We start from the raw sequence: 17,943 nt of genomic DNA, 5'->3' as shown, positions 1-17,943 counted from the left end.
TACCGAAATATTCCGTTGGGTGCCCTTGATCCGGTCTAACCGCCGCTTTGACTTGGAGAGAGAACAAATCGAACTTGTAGCCGTTGAGCTGTTTAAGGATAGCTCTAAACCAGTTATCCTTTACACATTTTATCATCCAGATCCTGGTCCTGACGATCTAAATCTGCTGAACCACTCTCTTCAACAAAATTCCGAAATGGCCTGTATGGTCTTAGTTGGCGATTTCAATCTTCCATCAATTAAATGGTCACTGGACGAGTCTACCTCAACTAGCTTAGGCGGAACGGCGGAAGAGGAAGCTTTTTCTGACCTTATGGAGGATAATTTTCTTCGTCAGTTTATCAAAGGTCCAACGCATATTGCTGGAAACAAACTTGATCTGCTTCTATGTAACTTCTCCGAAGTCATAGACCATGTTTCTACAACTTCTCCTTTGCAAAATGAATTTCCCTCTGACCATTATTTGGTGGACTTTTTTATCCGACTGAAATTCAAGCGATCAAAGCGTGTGCGCCGTAAAACGTACGACTACAAAAGGGCAGATTTTGACGATCTGCGAAGTCGCCTACAGCTGCTACCTTCTGACATGTCGCACTCCGACGATGTTGACATCTATTGGTCTCGGTGGAAAGATTTATTTCTAGCAGCAGTTGCTGAATGTGTCCCAATGAAGACCATTAGAGACACCAACTCTCCTCCTTGGATAGACAGGGAAGTTAAGTCTGCATTACGCAGAAAGTACCGTGCCCTGAGGAAATATCGTGAAAACAAAACCGTGGAACGGAAGCTAAAGCTTAGATCTTTAAGCAATGAAATCAAGAAACTTGTTCGACAAAAACATCGCGACTATCTCCTTAAAATTGAAGGCTCTTTAAAGGAAAACCCTAAACTATTCTGGAACTATCACAAAGCTATCCTACATCATCGACCGGGCTCGAATACTGAGATCACCTTTGACGGGAAATCAGCAAAAACTGCAGCCGAAAAGGCTGAGCCTTTTAATGCTTATTTCTGCTCTGTGTTTACATCATCCAAGCAGGACAAAGCACGCAGTTTGCAAATGTATCCCATGAGAATAAATATGGAACTTTCTGAGATCACACTATCTTTCAACGAGGTGAGAGATTGCTTGTTTATTTTGGATCCGTCAAAAGCCACTGGCCCCGATGGAATTCCTGCGCGTATTCTTAAAGAGTGCAGTGAGCAGATCGCGCCAAGTCTTTGTTCCCTATTCAACCATTCTCTGCGTACTGGGCGGTTCCCATCAGAATGGAAGTCAGCTGATGTTACTCCGGTTCATAAAAAAGATCTTTTAGAGCCAGCTGAAAATTACAGACCAATCTCACTTTTACCAATTGTGAGTAAAGTTATGGAACGCTGCGTTTGTAATAGACTTTATTCCCATGTCTCGCAATCAATTACATCCTTACAACACGGATTCATGCGTTCCCGTTCATGCTCTTCGCAACTCTTATCCGTACTTCATTCAATCGGGGAGGCACTCGACAAAAATAAACAGACGGATATTTTGTACCTTGATTTTGCCAAGGCCTTCGACACAGTTGATCACGTCATTCTTATTGAAAAGCTGAAATGGTACGGTGTCACAGGTCAACTGTTAGATTGGTTTTCTGACTACCTAAAGGACAGATCGCAGAGGGTTGTGATTGACGGCACCGCCTCTGAGCGTCTACCGGTCACTTCCGGTGTATCCCAGGGTAGTCTTGTCGGCCCACTCCTCTTTGTGATATTTATCAATGACCTCCCTGATGTCATCCATGAGCAAACCAGCACCGCTCTGTATGCTGATGATACCAAGCTGCACCGTACTATTTTGTCAGTGAAGGACTGTGCTATTCTCCAGCAGGATCTGACAAGTTTAAACACCTGGAGCCACGAATCAAATATGAAGTTCAATGCCTCCAAATGCAAAGTGCTAACAATTACGCGAAAGAAAACACCTGTAAATCATGAATATCACCTTGGCGAGGTAAACATACAACGCGTTCAGGAAGAAAAAGACCTCGGTGTAACTATTACTAAAAATCTAACGTGGGACTCGCATGTAACGCGTATTGTACTCAAGGCTAATAGAATGCTGGGACTCTTAAAGAGAACTTGCCCACTTATGACCGACATCAAAGTAAGGCGGACACTTTATCTATCTCTCGTGAAGTCACAGCTTACTTATGCCACGGAAGTTTGGTCTCCTGCTAGTGTCAATTTGAGAACAATCTTAGAAAGAGTCCAGAGGCGCGCCACTCGCTGGATACTAAGGACTAGAATCGGCGAGATGTCCTACAAACAACGATTGCTGACTCTTCGCTTGTTACCACTAACATATGACAGGGAACTGAGAGATCTTTTATTTCTCTATAACTGTATTTCTGGATATACTGACCTAAAAATTGAACGATATGTTACTTTTACCACACATGGCCGGTCCCGCTCTAAGAACCCCACCCTCGTACTAAAACCTGCTTACTGTAAAACCGCAACTTTTCAAGCTTCTTTTTTCAATAGAATTGTAAAACCCTGGAACACTATCTGTAATCTCGCCCCTCAAGACAAATTTTATAGCCCAAGTTTATTCAAATATTTTTTGCACGCCACTTATTTTACTTTACTGGACACTACCTATGATATTGACATGCCCTGCTCCTGGTTCCTCTTCCGTAACTGCCCTTGCCATCGCTCTTAATTTTCTGTGACTAATATTATCCGCATTTTGTTTTAAACTATTGTAATTAATTAGATTTAACTATAATTTTTAACTATAAGTAATTATTAGATTTTTATCAAATTTAAGATTTTCTATCACCATTCTTACTAGCTTCTAGGGTTGCGTCTCGCATGGGTAACTTTATTTTCCCGTTCGCGCAATTCCTATTGGTCCTTTTCTTCTTTTAATTATATTGTAATTTTGTGACCAATAAAGTTGATAGACTGTAGACTGTTAACTTACCTCAAGTCAGTGCCATTATTTGTTGGAACACAGAAAATTATATCTATCGAAGTCAGAAATAGCTAGAAATTAGCCGAATAAGGGATACTCAGACAGCCCCCCCACCCCCTCCCATCCCCACCCCGGCATGTTACAATGTTTTTGGTGTCGTAGGCTTAAGAAAGCATTTTTATAACTTTTTAGCGACATTTTTTTATTTTTACTTTATTTGTCTTAAGTGTTTTTAATATTTCTAACTGTAAAGCGCTTTTGAACTTTTAGGATATTGGCGCTATATAAATATTTTATTATTATTATTATTATTATTATTAATCGTAAGCAGATTGTAGGTTTGACTTACAGAATACGCAAGAATTTGTTAAACGGCAGTCAGAGGCACTAGAACTGTGCTATGCATGATCCGGACCACATCCTGTACTGAGACAATCGAGCATTCTAGTTGGTTTTCAAAATCGTGTTCTGTTGTATTCTTTATGTCGTCTGCTGTTTAGATATTTTTGTTGAGAAGCTCAATTTGGTCTTTACTTCAGTTAACGTGATCATCAATGTCAGGCCACACACATCTTTCCCTTGTCCAGTTAATTTTGCTGTTTGTTTTATTTACTGTAGCTTCTCTAACTTTTAACAATTGGTCTCACGATAGTCAATGTTTGAGCAGTCTTGCTTCCCTTGGGTGAGACCTCCACGAAGAATTATCTTTCCCATGCCATCGCTTTCATTGGTTCACTATGACTTATTTGTTTACGTTCAATTGGTGTGTTTTGTTTTTGTCCAAGTTAAGCCAGGGTGGTCTTTTTAGTTCCCAAGGTCAGTAAACCCAAACATGTCTGCAATTTAAGTATTTAGCTGGGAACCGTCGAGCTTGCATTAATCAGTACAATCAGTAGAATCAGTAAAGTCAGTAAGAAGAAGTATAGTTGTAGTAGCAGTAGGAGCTGGCGCAAACTGGCGGAAGTGCTTCGAAGCTCACCTCTTCGCAAGAGTGGGTTAACCGTTCTCACAACATTTTTGTTATTTCATATGTTGAAAACTGTATTTCGGACAATTGAAAGCTTGCAGAGTGTCCTTACCTTTCAGCCAGAGAATATTTTAAAGGCAGACCCTCGATATTTTTACGCGCATTGGTACTAATTTGTTCGGGTTTTGGAGTATGTTGAAAAATAAGCGATCTCCTTAGTGCGTCCAAAGCTGCCACAGTCAGCATGATTGAATGAAGTTAAGCAAATGTGGAATTACTTAATTTTTGTTTTGAATTGAAGCTGAGTTAATAATGGAGGTCTGTCAAAGGTCTTTATCGAGGAAATTCTAGCTGTCTTGGCTTGACCCTTGTGCACTGGTCCATGCGCTATGAAACATATGGACGACGATCTCTCAAGATCCCGAAGTTTTAATTCAAATTTGTTTACCGAGACTCCAAACTAAACGTAGTTTAGAAGAGAAATCCACTAAATATAAAAGCTCTCCACGTAAGCCTTTATTTTATATTTTCTAAAGGTTTTTAGGTGGTGTATTCAGGGTGGTAAGTTGCCCTGGTGGAGTGCACTGGGGCCACCAGGTGTACTTCGCAAATGCCAGGAAATGCCCACCGTGTCAAAGACTCTGCCACCAAGTCGGCTGTCGCATGTCCTCGTCATAACCCCGGTAATGCAGTTGTACTGCAGCTGAGCGACAACGGCAAAAGGCGGGTATCCGGCGCCTTTCATATAACGGGATATTGTGGCTAAGGGAAGGACACCCTGACAGAAAACCTAGGCCCTCCAGGTTGGGGGTTGGGCATGGGGCCAATCCCCCGATCTCGTAAAAAATTATCGATTACAGAAACCGGAAATTCTAACAAGCAATGTTACATGGGGAACAGCGCAACTACTTGCCTAACTCCAAATGATAATTTTACCATATGGGAGGATGGATTGATGACGGGAACAGGTGTAAGCCGAAAGGAAGCCTGCTCTCCGATAGAGACGTTGGTTACACCCAAATCTGTTATGAAGATAGGAACGTGGGAAATAGGGAATAGGGAAAAAAGCAGTTGTAGGAAGAGAGATGAGGAAATACGACATCGATGTACTGGGAATCAGTGAATGCAGATGGGCTGGTTTTGGGCGGATGAGGGTACAAACAGGCGAAACGTTGCTGTACTCAGGAGGGGACGATAATGCACACCTGAGCGGTGTAGCCATGTTGTTGAGTTGGAAGGCAACCAGCTATTTAATTTCTTGGTCACCTGTGAATGATCGAATTATCACTGTGCGGTTCAACTCACGTTATATCAGAACTAGCATTGTCCAAGTGTATGCTCCCACAAACGACGCCGAGGAAGAGGCAAAAGATGTCTTCTATGTGCAGGTGCAAAAAGTCCTTGACAAAATCCCAAAACATGATGTAGTGATCCTGATGGGGGATTGGAATGCGGAGGTTGGAGATCAACAAGATGGTTAAGAAGGAGTGGTGGGCCACTACGGACTGCATGGGGAGAGGTCAGAAAATGAGGAACGCTTCGTCGAACTGTACGCAAGCAACAATATGGTCATCACAACCACTTTGTTTCCCCATAAGGATATCCACAAGCACACATGGGTATCACCAGACGCCCGCACCAAGAACCAGATCGATCATGTAACCGTGTGTAGAAAGTTTAGAAGATCAGTACTAGACACCCGTGCATTTCGTGGAGCCGATGTCAACAGCGATCACCACCTAGTCATCGCAAAGATCAAGTTGCGGCTGTGTAGAGTTGAGAAGAACAAAGATAGATTAAGGAAGTACAACACCGCCAAGCTCAAAGTGCCTGAGGTGGCGCAGAGTTTTAAAATCGAACTTCGGAACAGATTTAGCTGCCTGGCAGATGATGAAGCCAATAACGGTGATGATCATACTCAAGATGTGGAAAATGACTGGAAGACGATCAAGCAAACGTATCAAAAAACAGCTGAAAAGGTTCTGGGGTTTCAGTCAAGGTCAAACAGACCATGGATCAGTGCTGAAAGCTGGAAGAAAATAGATGACAGGAGAGAGTTGAAAAGGAAAATGGATTCCACTAGATCAGAAAGGGTCAGGGAGCAGCTCAGAAGTGCATATTCAACCAAAAACAAGGAGGTGAAGAAACAGCTCAAGAAAGACAAGAATGACTGGGTAGAGAAGGTCGCCGAAGAAGCACAGAAAGCTGCAGAGCAGGGCCACCTTAAAACAGTCATGACGCTACCAGGAAACTGTCAACCAAGAAGGGCAAGACCATGGATATGATAAAGAGCAAAGAGGGAGTGCTGCTGACAAAACAAGACAAAAACGATGGAAGGAGCATTTCCTTGAAGTCTTGAATCGTCCAGCATCTGAAGATACAGGAGAGTTTGATGACGGGGATGTAATTCCTGAATCTGAAGCAATTATTGACGTTGATGCACCAACAAAGGCTGAAATCTATGCAGCCTTTAAGAAGATGAAGAACGGAACTGCTGTGGGGGGTTGATAGTTTGACCGTTGAGATTCTAAAGGCAGATTTGGAAACATCTGTGGATGTCTTACACTACTTCTTGCATAAGGTGTGGGAGCAAGAACAAATACCGGAGGACTGGCAACGGGGATCGATAGTGAAACTACCAAAGAAAGGCGATCTCACCGAATGCAACAATTGGAGAGGCATAACGCTTATGGCGGTTGCAGCAAAAGTTCTAGGCAGAATCATAATTACACGAATACGGGCTGGAATTGATAATAAATTGCGCCAAGAACAGGCAGGTTTCAGGAAGGGCCGCGGTACAACGGAACAAACATTTATACTGCGCAATATCGTTGAACAGTGTATTGAATGGAACGCCAACCTTTATGTCTGCTTTGTCGACTTCGAGAAAGCATTTGATTCTGTAGATCGTTCTGTACTATGGAGGATTGTGAGGAGCTACAGCATTCCTGAGAAGATTGTGACGATGGTGAAAGTGATGTACAGTCGGAGTGAATGCGCTGTAATTGATAGGTCAGGTGTGTACGATTGGTTCGAGATCAAAACCGATGTTAAACAGGGTTGTTGTATGTCAGGGTTTCGTTTCCTGCTTGTTGTGGACTGGGTTATGAGAAAGACCACCAAACACGGGAACACGGGTATCAGATGGAATTTCAACAACTTCCTAGAAGATCTTGACTTTGCGGACGACCTAGCCTTGATCTCTAGCAGTAGAAGTCATATCCAAACTAAAGTCAGCAACCTGGGACGTTATGCAAAAATGACGGGCCTCAAGATAAACACAGCAAAGACCATGATGATGTGCTGGAACAACACCGCAGGCAGAAAGGTCCGGGTCGATGGAAAAGAACTGGAAACGGTGTCGAAATTTGTTTATCTAGGAGGAACAGTGACCTAGGAGGGGGGCTCAGATGAAGACATGAAAAGCAGACTTGGAAAAGCCAGAGCAGCATTCAGCAAGCTTAGAAAAATATGGAAGAGCAGTCAACTGAAATTGAAAACTAAGCTGAAGTTCTTTAGGTCCAACGTTATAGCTAGTCTGTTATTCGGTTGTGAAACATGGCGTATGACTAACAGAGATGCGACCATTCAAACGGTTTTAGCCTGTGACATTTTTAGGAAGGAAACACGCCATGAATTTGTGAAGATTTTTTTCTCGTGCCAGGGCCTTGGCGGTTAAGAGAGACAGAGAGAAAGTTGGCTCTGGGTACGAAAAATTGAGGGAATGGGGGTGCTGGTGACTAATTACGTCCGCAATCGCGAGGCAATCGCAAACGAACACGACTATTGCTACAAAGCTGACAAAGGTGTCCGTATGATCTGATCGATGGAGGATCCTACAAGAGCTAAAACTCCAGGAGCGTCTACAACTTATAAAGGTACTCGGAGTCGAATGTTAGATATCCCGGATGGGGTAACTGAACATGATTCATCATATCATAACATCATAACCATCAACATGAACGGGAAGAACCATGGAAAAGGAATTACGGATAATCGGAGACACCTGACTGGATCATTTCTCAAGCGTTCCTCTGCCTCTGTGATATTTTGTCAAGAAGTTCCAGACAAATTTGAGACAGAGGTGGTCGAGAAATGTTATGGTGAATACGAGTATGCTGTTACGGATAAGGAATCGGCGGTGATGTGGCGCCCGAAAGAATTTGATGGCGACCCTGTGCAAGGTACGGAGGTATCAATCACAAAAATTGTGGAAAAGTTGCAAAAGGAGGAATCTGATGTAGACGTGAGTGAGGTAAGGACAAGAACTACCATGGTTAAATTAAGAAGTCGTAGAACAAACGCATCCTTCTTGGCAGTTTCATGGCATGGACCATGGCGTCCATCCGAAGTCACTAAACTAAAAATATTCCACGGTCTCATTCGCTTCTTGCGTGAAGTTTGTGAGATGGAAGGGCTACGCTCGTTTATCATTGGAGGGGACTTTAACTTGAACACAAGTAAAGTTAAGCAAACAGAATACGGAGTAACGATATCAAGTTATAAGTTATGCAATCGAGACAAAAAGCGGGAGTCACGAGGACCTGGCCGTAATTTCGTATCCTACAAGGATAACTTTATCGCCTCAGTTACAATTCCTTCTGACATCACAGTGTATTGGGTACAGCCTCTCGATTTAGAAGATGAAAGCAGCGAAAATCCACTGCTGGATCATGTGCCTGTTGTGGCTATCCTTAAACTTGACAGTCTGCTTACGTACAAGACTAAACCTTTCATCAAGCAAGATAGAGGTAAGCTAGAGCAGTATTTTCAGTCGTGCACTTTCCGGCTGACTTTCGTTATGTAACAAAGTTGTGACTATGCTCAAATTATTTGAAAAGGTTGATGTTAGACTTTCTCAAAGTCCGCTTTCGAATTCCATTTTATTTTCCGGCTTCTTCTCACTCAGTTCTCGGGTCAGAAAACATAAGCATCTACGGTAAGGACATTCTAGAAGCAGAGAAACGGCCGAATAGGAACTGAAAACAGCTGCCCTGACAGCATGAACCAGTCATATTTCTAGCTTTTTGCAGTTTCAAAACACTCTTTTTGTTATTCAAATTTGCCAACTTTTTCTGGTGGATAATTCAGTTCATCGCTTCAATAGCCAACAGATCTTTGTCTGGACTTCAGGTACGCTTCAGGCTATACGATCTTGATTTGCATGCATGAAAAACATGCCTGTTCAGTGGATATGTCAGAGAATGATCATGATTCACTTTATTGAATTGAACATTCGAAATTTGAAACAAAAAGGTAAAACCCTCTATACAGTTTTATTGTTACGAATTCCAACTAGTAGTAAATTGGGTCTGCTCCGTACGAAAGTTAGATAAGACGTATGCAAAAGATTACCCTGTATATTTTTACTCGTCTGCACGAATGTTCCGCTCTATTTGAATTTGCTTCTTGCGCAACGAACTGAGGAAAAAGAGGGACTGCTCGTAATCAAGTTTAATAACACATCGCCATTCCATTTTCCATTTATATAAATTCTAAGATAAAACGCCCGCTAGTCGCTGTTAACCGGGAGCCAATCAGAAAGCAAGATAAGCAGTTTCCGGAGCAAAATTGAAAGAAACAAAAATTTCCCAGATGAAATTTTCGAAATTCGAGAAATACTACTGGATAATTCCGCAGTTCCCGAGAATGCTTGAAGAAAATTTACCGTTATGTAACTTTAAACTACAAAATTGTTAGATCAACTAATGAGCGCGTACAAAGCTGCGAGATTATAACGTCAATTTAGACCGCACCTAGTTTTGATAAAGCGAGAAGTTTAATATTACTTCATATCCAAAGAAATAATTGAATCGACATCATTATTTCAAGGAATTTTTTCTGAGACGCTGTCATTTCTTGGGCATGCAGAAACCGAGTTTATATTGGGGTGGTATTATAACGCGAAAAACATAATGAAAATGCCAGTCCGAAAAAGGTAACTGCTGAAAAGTATAAGATTATGGGTAACACATTAATTAACAGGATGTTTCGGTGTAATGGCTTAAGGCAGTAAAACGCTTCATTTTAATTTGAGCGAGCGGTTCATCTGTTTTTACACGATTAAGGTCGAACATAGAACCGAGCAACTCTCAATTTGTAGCTGGCAAAACACCAGATCTTTTGTATAGCTATCCACACACGTTTATACCATCCTTGTGGCCGGGCTATTTAATGAGCTTCAATTCAGCTTCAGTAGCTTTATCCTTGAATTCCACCCCTTTGTAATGTCAAATGTAGATTCAATCGAGGCACATCTAAAATTTGAAAAAGGGCAAAGAGAGAGACGATTTTTTTATTAATACATTCTTCCCAACACTTGGAAGTCTTTGAAGTTTTCATTAGCGTCTTAGCAGGTATAAGCATTACCCAGCCAACAAAACCTTTAAAGTTTGAGGCGTATTTGAGTATTTGATAGTGTATCCATCTCATTATGGACTTGTTTTGACACGTAACACTGATCTATGTTAAATATCAGTAATAATTCTCTCTACATACAAATTCACAGGGGATACATCGGACAAGACGACAAATGAGAAAGATAGGCCAGGGTTAACACCTGAGACTACAGCGCGTATGGCTGAAGTGGGTTCGCTTGCTTCAGACGTTAAAAAGAAGCTGGAGTTTAAAGATGGTAAGAGTGTTTTTGTCATTTGCATCTTAATCGAAAAATTTATAATATTCTTGATCGTGATTGGTTCCTCCGCGCGCCTCTTTGTCACGTAATCGACGCGCGATCACGTGGGTATCCAACTGTGATTAGACACCTACGCAATTCGCACGTCAATTGCGTGTACTTTAATGGCTTCTTTCTTCCGATGTTCCCTACAGTTTTTAAAACTTATGAAAACACTTCTGACTTTACCAGTGAATATATGAAAGATCACATATTTAAATCGAGGAGAAAGATATGAAGATATAATTAATCATCGCATTGGAAAATTTACTGCGATGATCATTCTTCACTTTCATCTACAACCGCAGTTCATATATGAATTATTTCATATAAACTTCACATCATTTCACTCCTCACGGGAAAATATGAACTCAATAAATTGACCTCGCTCCCAATGTGTGGCTTCATAGCTCAGTTGGTAGAGCATCGCACCGGTATCGCGGAGGTCACGGGTTCGAATCCCGTTGAAGCCCTGATTTTGTCAGGCTTCTTCTTTCCAATTGCTTAAATTGGAACATTTACTGCGATGATCATTCTTCATATATGAATTATTTCATATAAACTTCACATAAACAACTTCAGCAGCTGTGAAAATAAAGTCTGAAAAAAAATTCAGGCTCCAACGGGATTGCTCTCTATTGCTTTCATGAAATAATTCTCCAAAATACGCGCGAGTCTAAAACGACGTCACAACCGTGTTTACATACTCTCATCTAAACACACCTATCGACCAATGACAGCGCGCCTAGTAGCTCAGTTATTTAATAAAACGACATAATGACATAACCACATTATCGCTTACGTCGGTAATGTGAACATCGAAATAAGGACATAAGGTTAGGTGAAAAAAGACTTAAAAATAGAGGTAAAGACATGACGACATGAACATCATGACATCAGGAAAAAACTCTGTGATCTTTTCCTTATATCGTTATGACGTTATGTTTCTGTTAAAACAAGTGTGCACATCATCGACATAATAACATAACAAAGAACCAATCAGAGCGGTGCGAGAATTGTCGAGCCAAGTCCGTCACCAGCACTTCTTTGAAAATGGCGGCGACTGTAAAGTGTAATCAGGAATGTTAATTCCGTTTTAATTCCTGAAATAATAATTTCGAACACCCAAACTAAACCCTCTGAAGAGGTTGTGGTACTGGCCGTGTGCTCTCCTAGCTTCCTGTTGAAAGATCAGCTGTGTCCACGTTTTTCTTCTAGCATTCTTTCCCTTTGTCTTCCATCGTCGAAGAAACGAAAAAGAATTATCGCAATCGAAATAAGTGTTTCCTGCTCCATTTTTTAAGTCTTTTTTTCACCTAACCTTATGTCTTTATGTCGATGTTTACATTACCAACATAAGCGATTATGTCGTTGTATCATTATGTCGCTAAGTCTCGAATAAATATATAATAAAGAAATTATAATATTAAGGGAGGAAACCACATCAGCCTCAGCTGGTTTGCATGCGGGTCCTTTACCCCGGCCGAATTGGAACTTGGAGATGTTGGTTTTTGTGGAGTGAGGAAAATTGGAGAACCCGAAGAGAAACTCTCAGAGCAAGGAGAGAACCAACAACAAACTCGACCCACATATGGCACCGAGCTGGTGGAAGGGGAGAACTCTCATCACTGCGCCATTCCTGTTCCCCTTACTGTTCCCCTTACTGTTCCCCTTACTGTTCCCCTTACTGTTCCCCTCTCTCCGCCCAGGTGTGATATAAATAAGTGCGTACCGGTGAATTTAATGCTGGGTAACCCTGAGACGGTCGACTCACATTCCGGGAGGCTGGAGAGCTAGGAATTCTCCTGGTCGCTTCATGCCAGGAAACCGGAGTACGCTCCGGCGGTATGGACCACTTTTGACGGATTAGTGTGGACGGTTAGCCTCACCGTAGAATCGAGTAGAAATAAAGCTGCCTTTTCAAATTTCTCTGGCGTGATGTGGAGGGGGTCTAAGGATTCTTTGAGTAAAATTAAATTTGCGCGTGTAGAAACAATTTTGTATGTCAAGGGTTGATCTGCAAAAATTTGTAACACAAGTGAAAAAGAAAAACTTCCTTTTTTCACAGTGTCGAACTCCTCTAGCGATCAATCTCCCAGACGCATCCAGGACACCAGGAAAGACTTCAAAAGCCCAGTGAGTAACATCTAATGTTTCTACAACTATTTTTTTTTTATAAAAAAAAATTTAACTAGTTTTCTATTCTGATATTGTTTACTTCTTTTGAGTCCCTATTTCAATTTTAAACTAGACCTGATGCATAACACAGACGCCCGTTAGTAAGTTTAGTTTTGACCATTTCCGAGTATGACCAGTTTTGTTTGCATTCAGCTAGGTACACCTCAGATGCATTTTGTCAGCCAGTTTTTCATATAAAGAATGTACTTTAGGTAAAGCGCGATGCCTTATTGAGAATATCAGCGAAGATTCTTAATTTGTTAGTTTAAATGCAGTTTTTAATTGCAGATTAGTTTGGTAAAAACCTCACACAAATCGGTTGGCTCAGTTCACGCAAATGACGACCGACTGGCAGCTGAAATTGGGGAGACAGAGTCCGCGATACAACGTCTGGATAGTCCCCACGGGAGCGTTTCACAGGCGCAACCTACAGAACCGCACAGCCAGACAACAAAGCAAGGCTCTGACAGAGGTAATCTTCGTCATATTTTACTGTGGTGACATATTTCCATACTATCCGGTGCCAGAAGTCAACACCCTGAAGTGTCTAGGAGATTGTGATAAATTTCCCAATCTGCATTGACGGAAAACTAAACGGGAGATTGCAGTTCCTATACTACCTACTAGCAAGGCAGGCGAACAAAACTGTCTTTCCAATGCACCAGTCAATGTCAATCCTCGCCTCCCAATCCCGGGACTATGCGGGTATTAGCGGAGAATTCTGCGCATAGTCGTATCTCGGAAAGCGGAACATTAGCCTTATCTGGAACGTTGTAGTTTCATTTTTTGAGCGGGGACTAACATGGAACCTCGCCGTTTTGGTTCAATTGATAGTGTTGCCGCTGTTGGGTATTAGCAATTCCGTAGGATGGTACATAAACTTTGGCACCCAATGCAAATGTATTTTAATTCTCAACACATTTTGTGATACATAGGCTTTTCTTTTTTTTTTTCCACAGAATCTACATCTGGGAAAAAGAAAAAAGAAAGAAAAGAAAAGATAGATAAAAAATAGCCTCCATTTGGGGCGAAAATAAGCTCCGATATTTGCCCTCGGACGTTATCTGTTCCGAGAAGCGAAAAGCGAAAACTGTGATCTTTGAGGAACAGTTAATGTCCAAGTACAAATATCCGAGAATATTATTTAAGTCAAATGGAAGCTATTGTGTTTACTGTCCTTCAAATACTTTTCGCAAGACGTGAGATCTTTTTAAAATCAGGGAATATCACCGGATATTCGCCCGTTTTAGCTAGGACATACTCTGTCACATGACGCGTTTAGACCAATCGCGTGCGAACGAAAATATTTGATGAATTATAAAATAGCCTTTATTATATTTGGCGCGGAAATACTCTCAGATATTTGTCCGCGAACATTATCTGTTTCAAGAGGCGAACAGTTTTCTACGCTCACGGAAAACTGTGAGCTTTGAGGAACAGATAATGTCCAAGGACAAATGTGCGAGCATCTTTTCGCACCAAATGGAGGCTATTGCGTTTATTATCCTTCAAAAATGTTTCGCAACACGCGCGGTTTTGAAAATTGGAAATTGTTACTTTCTGCCTATCAAGATTTTTTCAAGTATGCTTCCAGCTACCGCAAAAAAATGTAATGTCAACCGATGAAATAACGTGCGTGATTAGTCATAAATGGGGTAAGATTGGCCTCTTACATCTCTTAAGCGTGCATGTTGAACTATTCGGCAACTTTGGAGCAACTTTTGGCGTTTGGAGCAACTTTTTGCGGTTCTAGCAACCTCGAGCAAGTTTTGACTTTCTGAGCAACTTTTTAGCAAAATATAGGTTTAGAGCACATATCAAGCACAAAAAAGTCATCGATTTCATAGAAAGCTTCAATTTATGCGGAATTTTTTTTAACAGTCTTCAATCTTTTGAAGTTTGAACACATAACCTGCCAATTGACAACGTCTCGCAGGCCTAATGTTTTTTTTCCGTTAGACTTAAGAGTATCCTTAAATTTCGTCCATATTTGAAAGCACTCTTTAAAGCTAAGTTTCAGGCTATCTTTCTTGACTGATGTTAGCAATTAGCAAAACAAAGCTTTTAATTCACGTTTATATAAAGATATAAAGAAATTTAGGTAGCAACTTTTTGGATTTTCGGCACTTTTCAAGCAACTTTTTGGCATTCCAGTGAGCAGCTTTCCAGCATTTTACGAGCACAATCGGGACAGGCCAAACCGTATTAACGGGGTGACCGTGTTGACAAGGTGACCGTTAGGCGGAGTTCCCGATTGTAAGTTTGTAAGTTTGTAATACCGAGGAACAAAGTCACCTTGTCACTTTAGCTCACTCGCATAACCAATTACTATATTAGCAAACTTTCCCACGGTCAATTTGTAAAGCCAGGAAATTTGCTTGGGTATTGGTACATTGCGTTGGTCTCGTCTCGGTCACCGCACCGACCTTTATTATTTTCTGTGTTTAAACCAAAATTCAAACCCTGTCTAGTCTAATTAACTTTTAGTTCTCTGAATGGTTGTAAACAACTTTTGTTCATTATTGCACTTACCTTAGCAAGCTGTGTAAAAGTGTCTTCTAAACGGTTTGCGGTTCTTCTATGCTAAAGTGACAAGGACTTTTATCTCTTCTTGTTGAGAATACAACTTGCATGATTAGTTTAGTAGGTTTAGGTGTTCGATTATATGGTAAGTTTCTTAGATCAAATACGTGTGCGTATGATCAAAGAACTGCGTAAATCCTAGTTTCCGATACCATCGGACAATGGCACGTTCTGCAGTGTAATTAGTGGTTAGCTTACCCACGCACAACTATATACTCTGCCATATAAATATAGCTTTTGTTTTACGCTTGCTGCAGATAAAATTAGGATCACGTTCAGCTTAGGTTTAAAGGCATTTTGTCAAGCCACAGCTGTGATTGGTACCAAATCTACAATCTAGAAGTTAGTTTTGAGTTAACGATCCATAGACCCTAGGTTTTTACGTTGAGCTCGAAGCACATATTCGGCTATCAAAGAAACCACTGTTTCCAGTGTTCTCATTCATTCTTAAGAATTCACGAACCGACCAATCACAGCTCAGTGCGTGGATGTACTGCGAGCGAACTTAAACGACAATTTTCGTTCGACAATTTTGGTTGGTCACGAGACGTTTAGCCCGATCATACAGACATTTCACAATACCGCGCTTTTTACTGACTGAGGGTGGCATCAGTATGTGTTGGTTTTTAGACTAAGAAGTTGTTGATCGATTGTACGTTTTAGTTGTAACTCCTACAAAATAAAGTTTAAAAAATTAAATTTTCATCTGTGGTTGAGAAAAGATGGTCTTGAAGGGGTAACCGTCAAACGGCCTTAAAATTAACTATGAGCTGTCAAAAAAGCAACAAACTTATTGCCAACTGTCAAGGGAGCCAGTCAGTCACTGAATAAGTCGTCAAATGTCTCAAATCTGCTCTCAGAGACTGCCATAGATTAATTAAAGAATGATTTCAAAGACTGTAAGTTCAGATCAGTTTAAATATTCCCATATAACCTTGCACGCTGGTTCATTGCAATTTATCTTCACTCATTCGAGTCGTTCGCCGCAGAAATATGACAAGCCGGGGATGCGGGGAACCTATCTTGTTCCTCTGCCTCCCTTGAGAGAGAAAGCCTGGGAACGAGGTTGGCGGGGAACGAAATCGGCAAGTCTCTCCTTCCCCTTCGTAGCGCCTAAGTGGTTCCGGGATACGGAGATGAAATGCTGCCGATTAACTTTGTCTTTGTCTTAACCGTTGCTGGGGGACAAAACAAAAGATGGGAGATTGACGGTCTCACTCGCCCCAGGTTTCTTCTCGTTTCTGAAGTAGCTAATATGTGGAGACCTGAAAGACGCATGAAAAATTATTATAAGTTCTACCTTAAGTAAAAAGTTGTTGTTTTGTGTTTTGCGTTATGGAGGAGACTGCAGGCAAACACTGTGACAATCTGCTCGGATTGTTCTTCGGCTGCAACAATTAAAACGCTAGCTTCAAGGTGCATTTGAAATCAATTTCCCAACAATAGCGCCAGCCCTTTGATTTTTTTTAGAGGGTTTTTGATACTGCCAAAAGTTTAGAGATCGGCTTCGGGTCAAAAATACGGCATGGGGAAATAATTTTGGGAGAATTTCCAGCTCTTTCCGAGAAAATGATTTGTCACGAAGACTTCACTAAGTAGAAAAATTGTCGAACAATACGTCTTTTTTGCAAAGGCACTCCCAATTTCGGTATCAGTTTTCCCTTTAGTTTTCTCTCAACGTAATGAAGAATACGTAAATCTTCCAAACTACAAGTTCAGTACTTCGCTTTTCTTCAAATCTCATGTGCAAGTCACAGTAAGCAAAACAATGTAAGCGTTATTTATTTATTTATTTATTTATTTATTTATTCATTTAATTAATTATCTACTCATTTCCTCCACCTCATGTTGAAATGCTTAAGGCACATAAAGGCACATCGCTGACACCGTTTTATTTCCTTGCGACATGAAACCATTGTGTTCAGCTGCGCTCTTTACTGCAAGTTATCGATTCAAGGCCTTTTAGGTTAATTAAGGAAAGCCAAAATATTTTTGACAGAGTCACGAAAAACAATAAGGAAAACACAAAAATGGCCGCAACTGGATATCTAGACCTACCGCCACAAATTGTTGGCAGACAAATACCAGCTCCTGGCCACTTTTCTGACTACTACATTCACCAATTCACCTCTGGTATCCTCTATAGAAGTATCTACTGGTTGACTTCTAACTAAAATCATTTGATCACAGCACTTCGCTCGTACGGACCATAGACAGATTTTAACAAAAGGGCGTTTAAAACAGAAGTACAACTCTATCTGGAGGGCGAAATCCACCAAAAACTCTCCAAGTAAGCCTTTATTTTACATTTCTTAAAGGCTTTTAGGTGGTGTGTTCAAACGGTTTTAGCCTGTGATATTTTCGGGAAGGAAACAAGCCAAGAATTCGTGAAAAGCTTCGTACAAGAATCTACTTAGCTGCCTTTTTTCTCGTGCCAGGGCCTTGCCGGTTGAGAGAGACAGAGAGAAAGCTGGCTCTGGGTGTGAAAATTGAGGGAGGTGGGGGCACGGCGGAAAAACCGCAGCTCATGCGCAGTAGATTTCGGTTCGTCTTCCCGCCTTTCCATTTTCAAAATGGCGGACG

General features: G+C 41.2%; 1 protein-coding gene and 1 pseudogene across 2 annotated transcripts in view; both read left to right on the top strand.

Moving 5' to 3' along the window:
- Positions 1-4,740: 4,740 nt before the first annotated feature.
- Positions 4,741-5,454, top strand: LOC149108717 (protein CFDP2-like; annotated as a pseudogene).
- A 2,225-nt stretch (positions 5,455-7,679) lies between these two features.
- The window catches only part of LOC110064371 (uncharacterized), a 10,878-nt gene continuing 614 nt past the window's right edge, over positions 7,680-17,943 (top strand). The window contains exons 1-6 of one of the 2 annotated variants that reach the window (XM_089293133.1): positions 7,680-8,629; positions 8,660-8,674; positions 10,432-10,557; positions 12,668-12,735; positions 13,066-13,249; positions 13,737-17,943. The exon at positions 13,737-17,943 is cut by the window's right edge and continues 614 nt beyond it. In XM_089293133.1, coding sequence (XP_089149259.1) covers positions 7,750-8,629; positions 8,660-8,674; positions 10,432-10,557; positions 12,668-12,735; positions 13,066-13,249; positions 13,737-13,792 — 1,329 coding nt within the window. In that variant the 5' untranslated portion in view covers positions 7,680-7,749 and the 3' untranslated portion in view covers positions 13,793-17,943. Of the gene's footprint in view, positions 8,675-10,431; positions 10,558-12,667; positions 12,736-13,065; positions 13,250-13,736 lie in introns of both variants that reach the window. The other variant, XM_089293132.1, reaches the window with a different exon arrangement.

The sequence above is a fragment of the Orbicella faveolata genome, unplaced genomic scaffold (genome assembly GCF_042242905.1).
Source record: "Orbicella faveolata isolate gen_17 unplaced genomic scaffold, um_ofav_v1 contig_25, whole genome shotgun sequence".
NCBI classification, from domain to species: domain Eukaryota; kingdom Metazoa; phylum Cnidaria; class Anthozoa; order Scleractinia; family Merulinidae; genus Orbicella; species Orbicella faveolata.
Note: the sequence above shows the minus strand (reverse complement) of the source record. Positions and strands in the feature narration are given on the sequence as shown.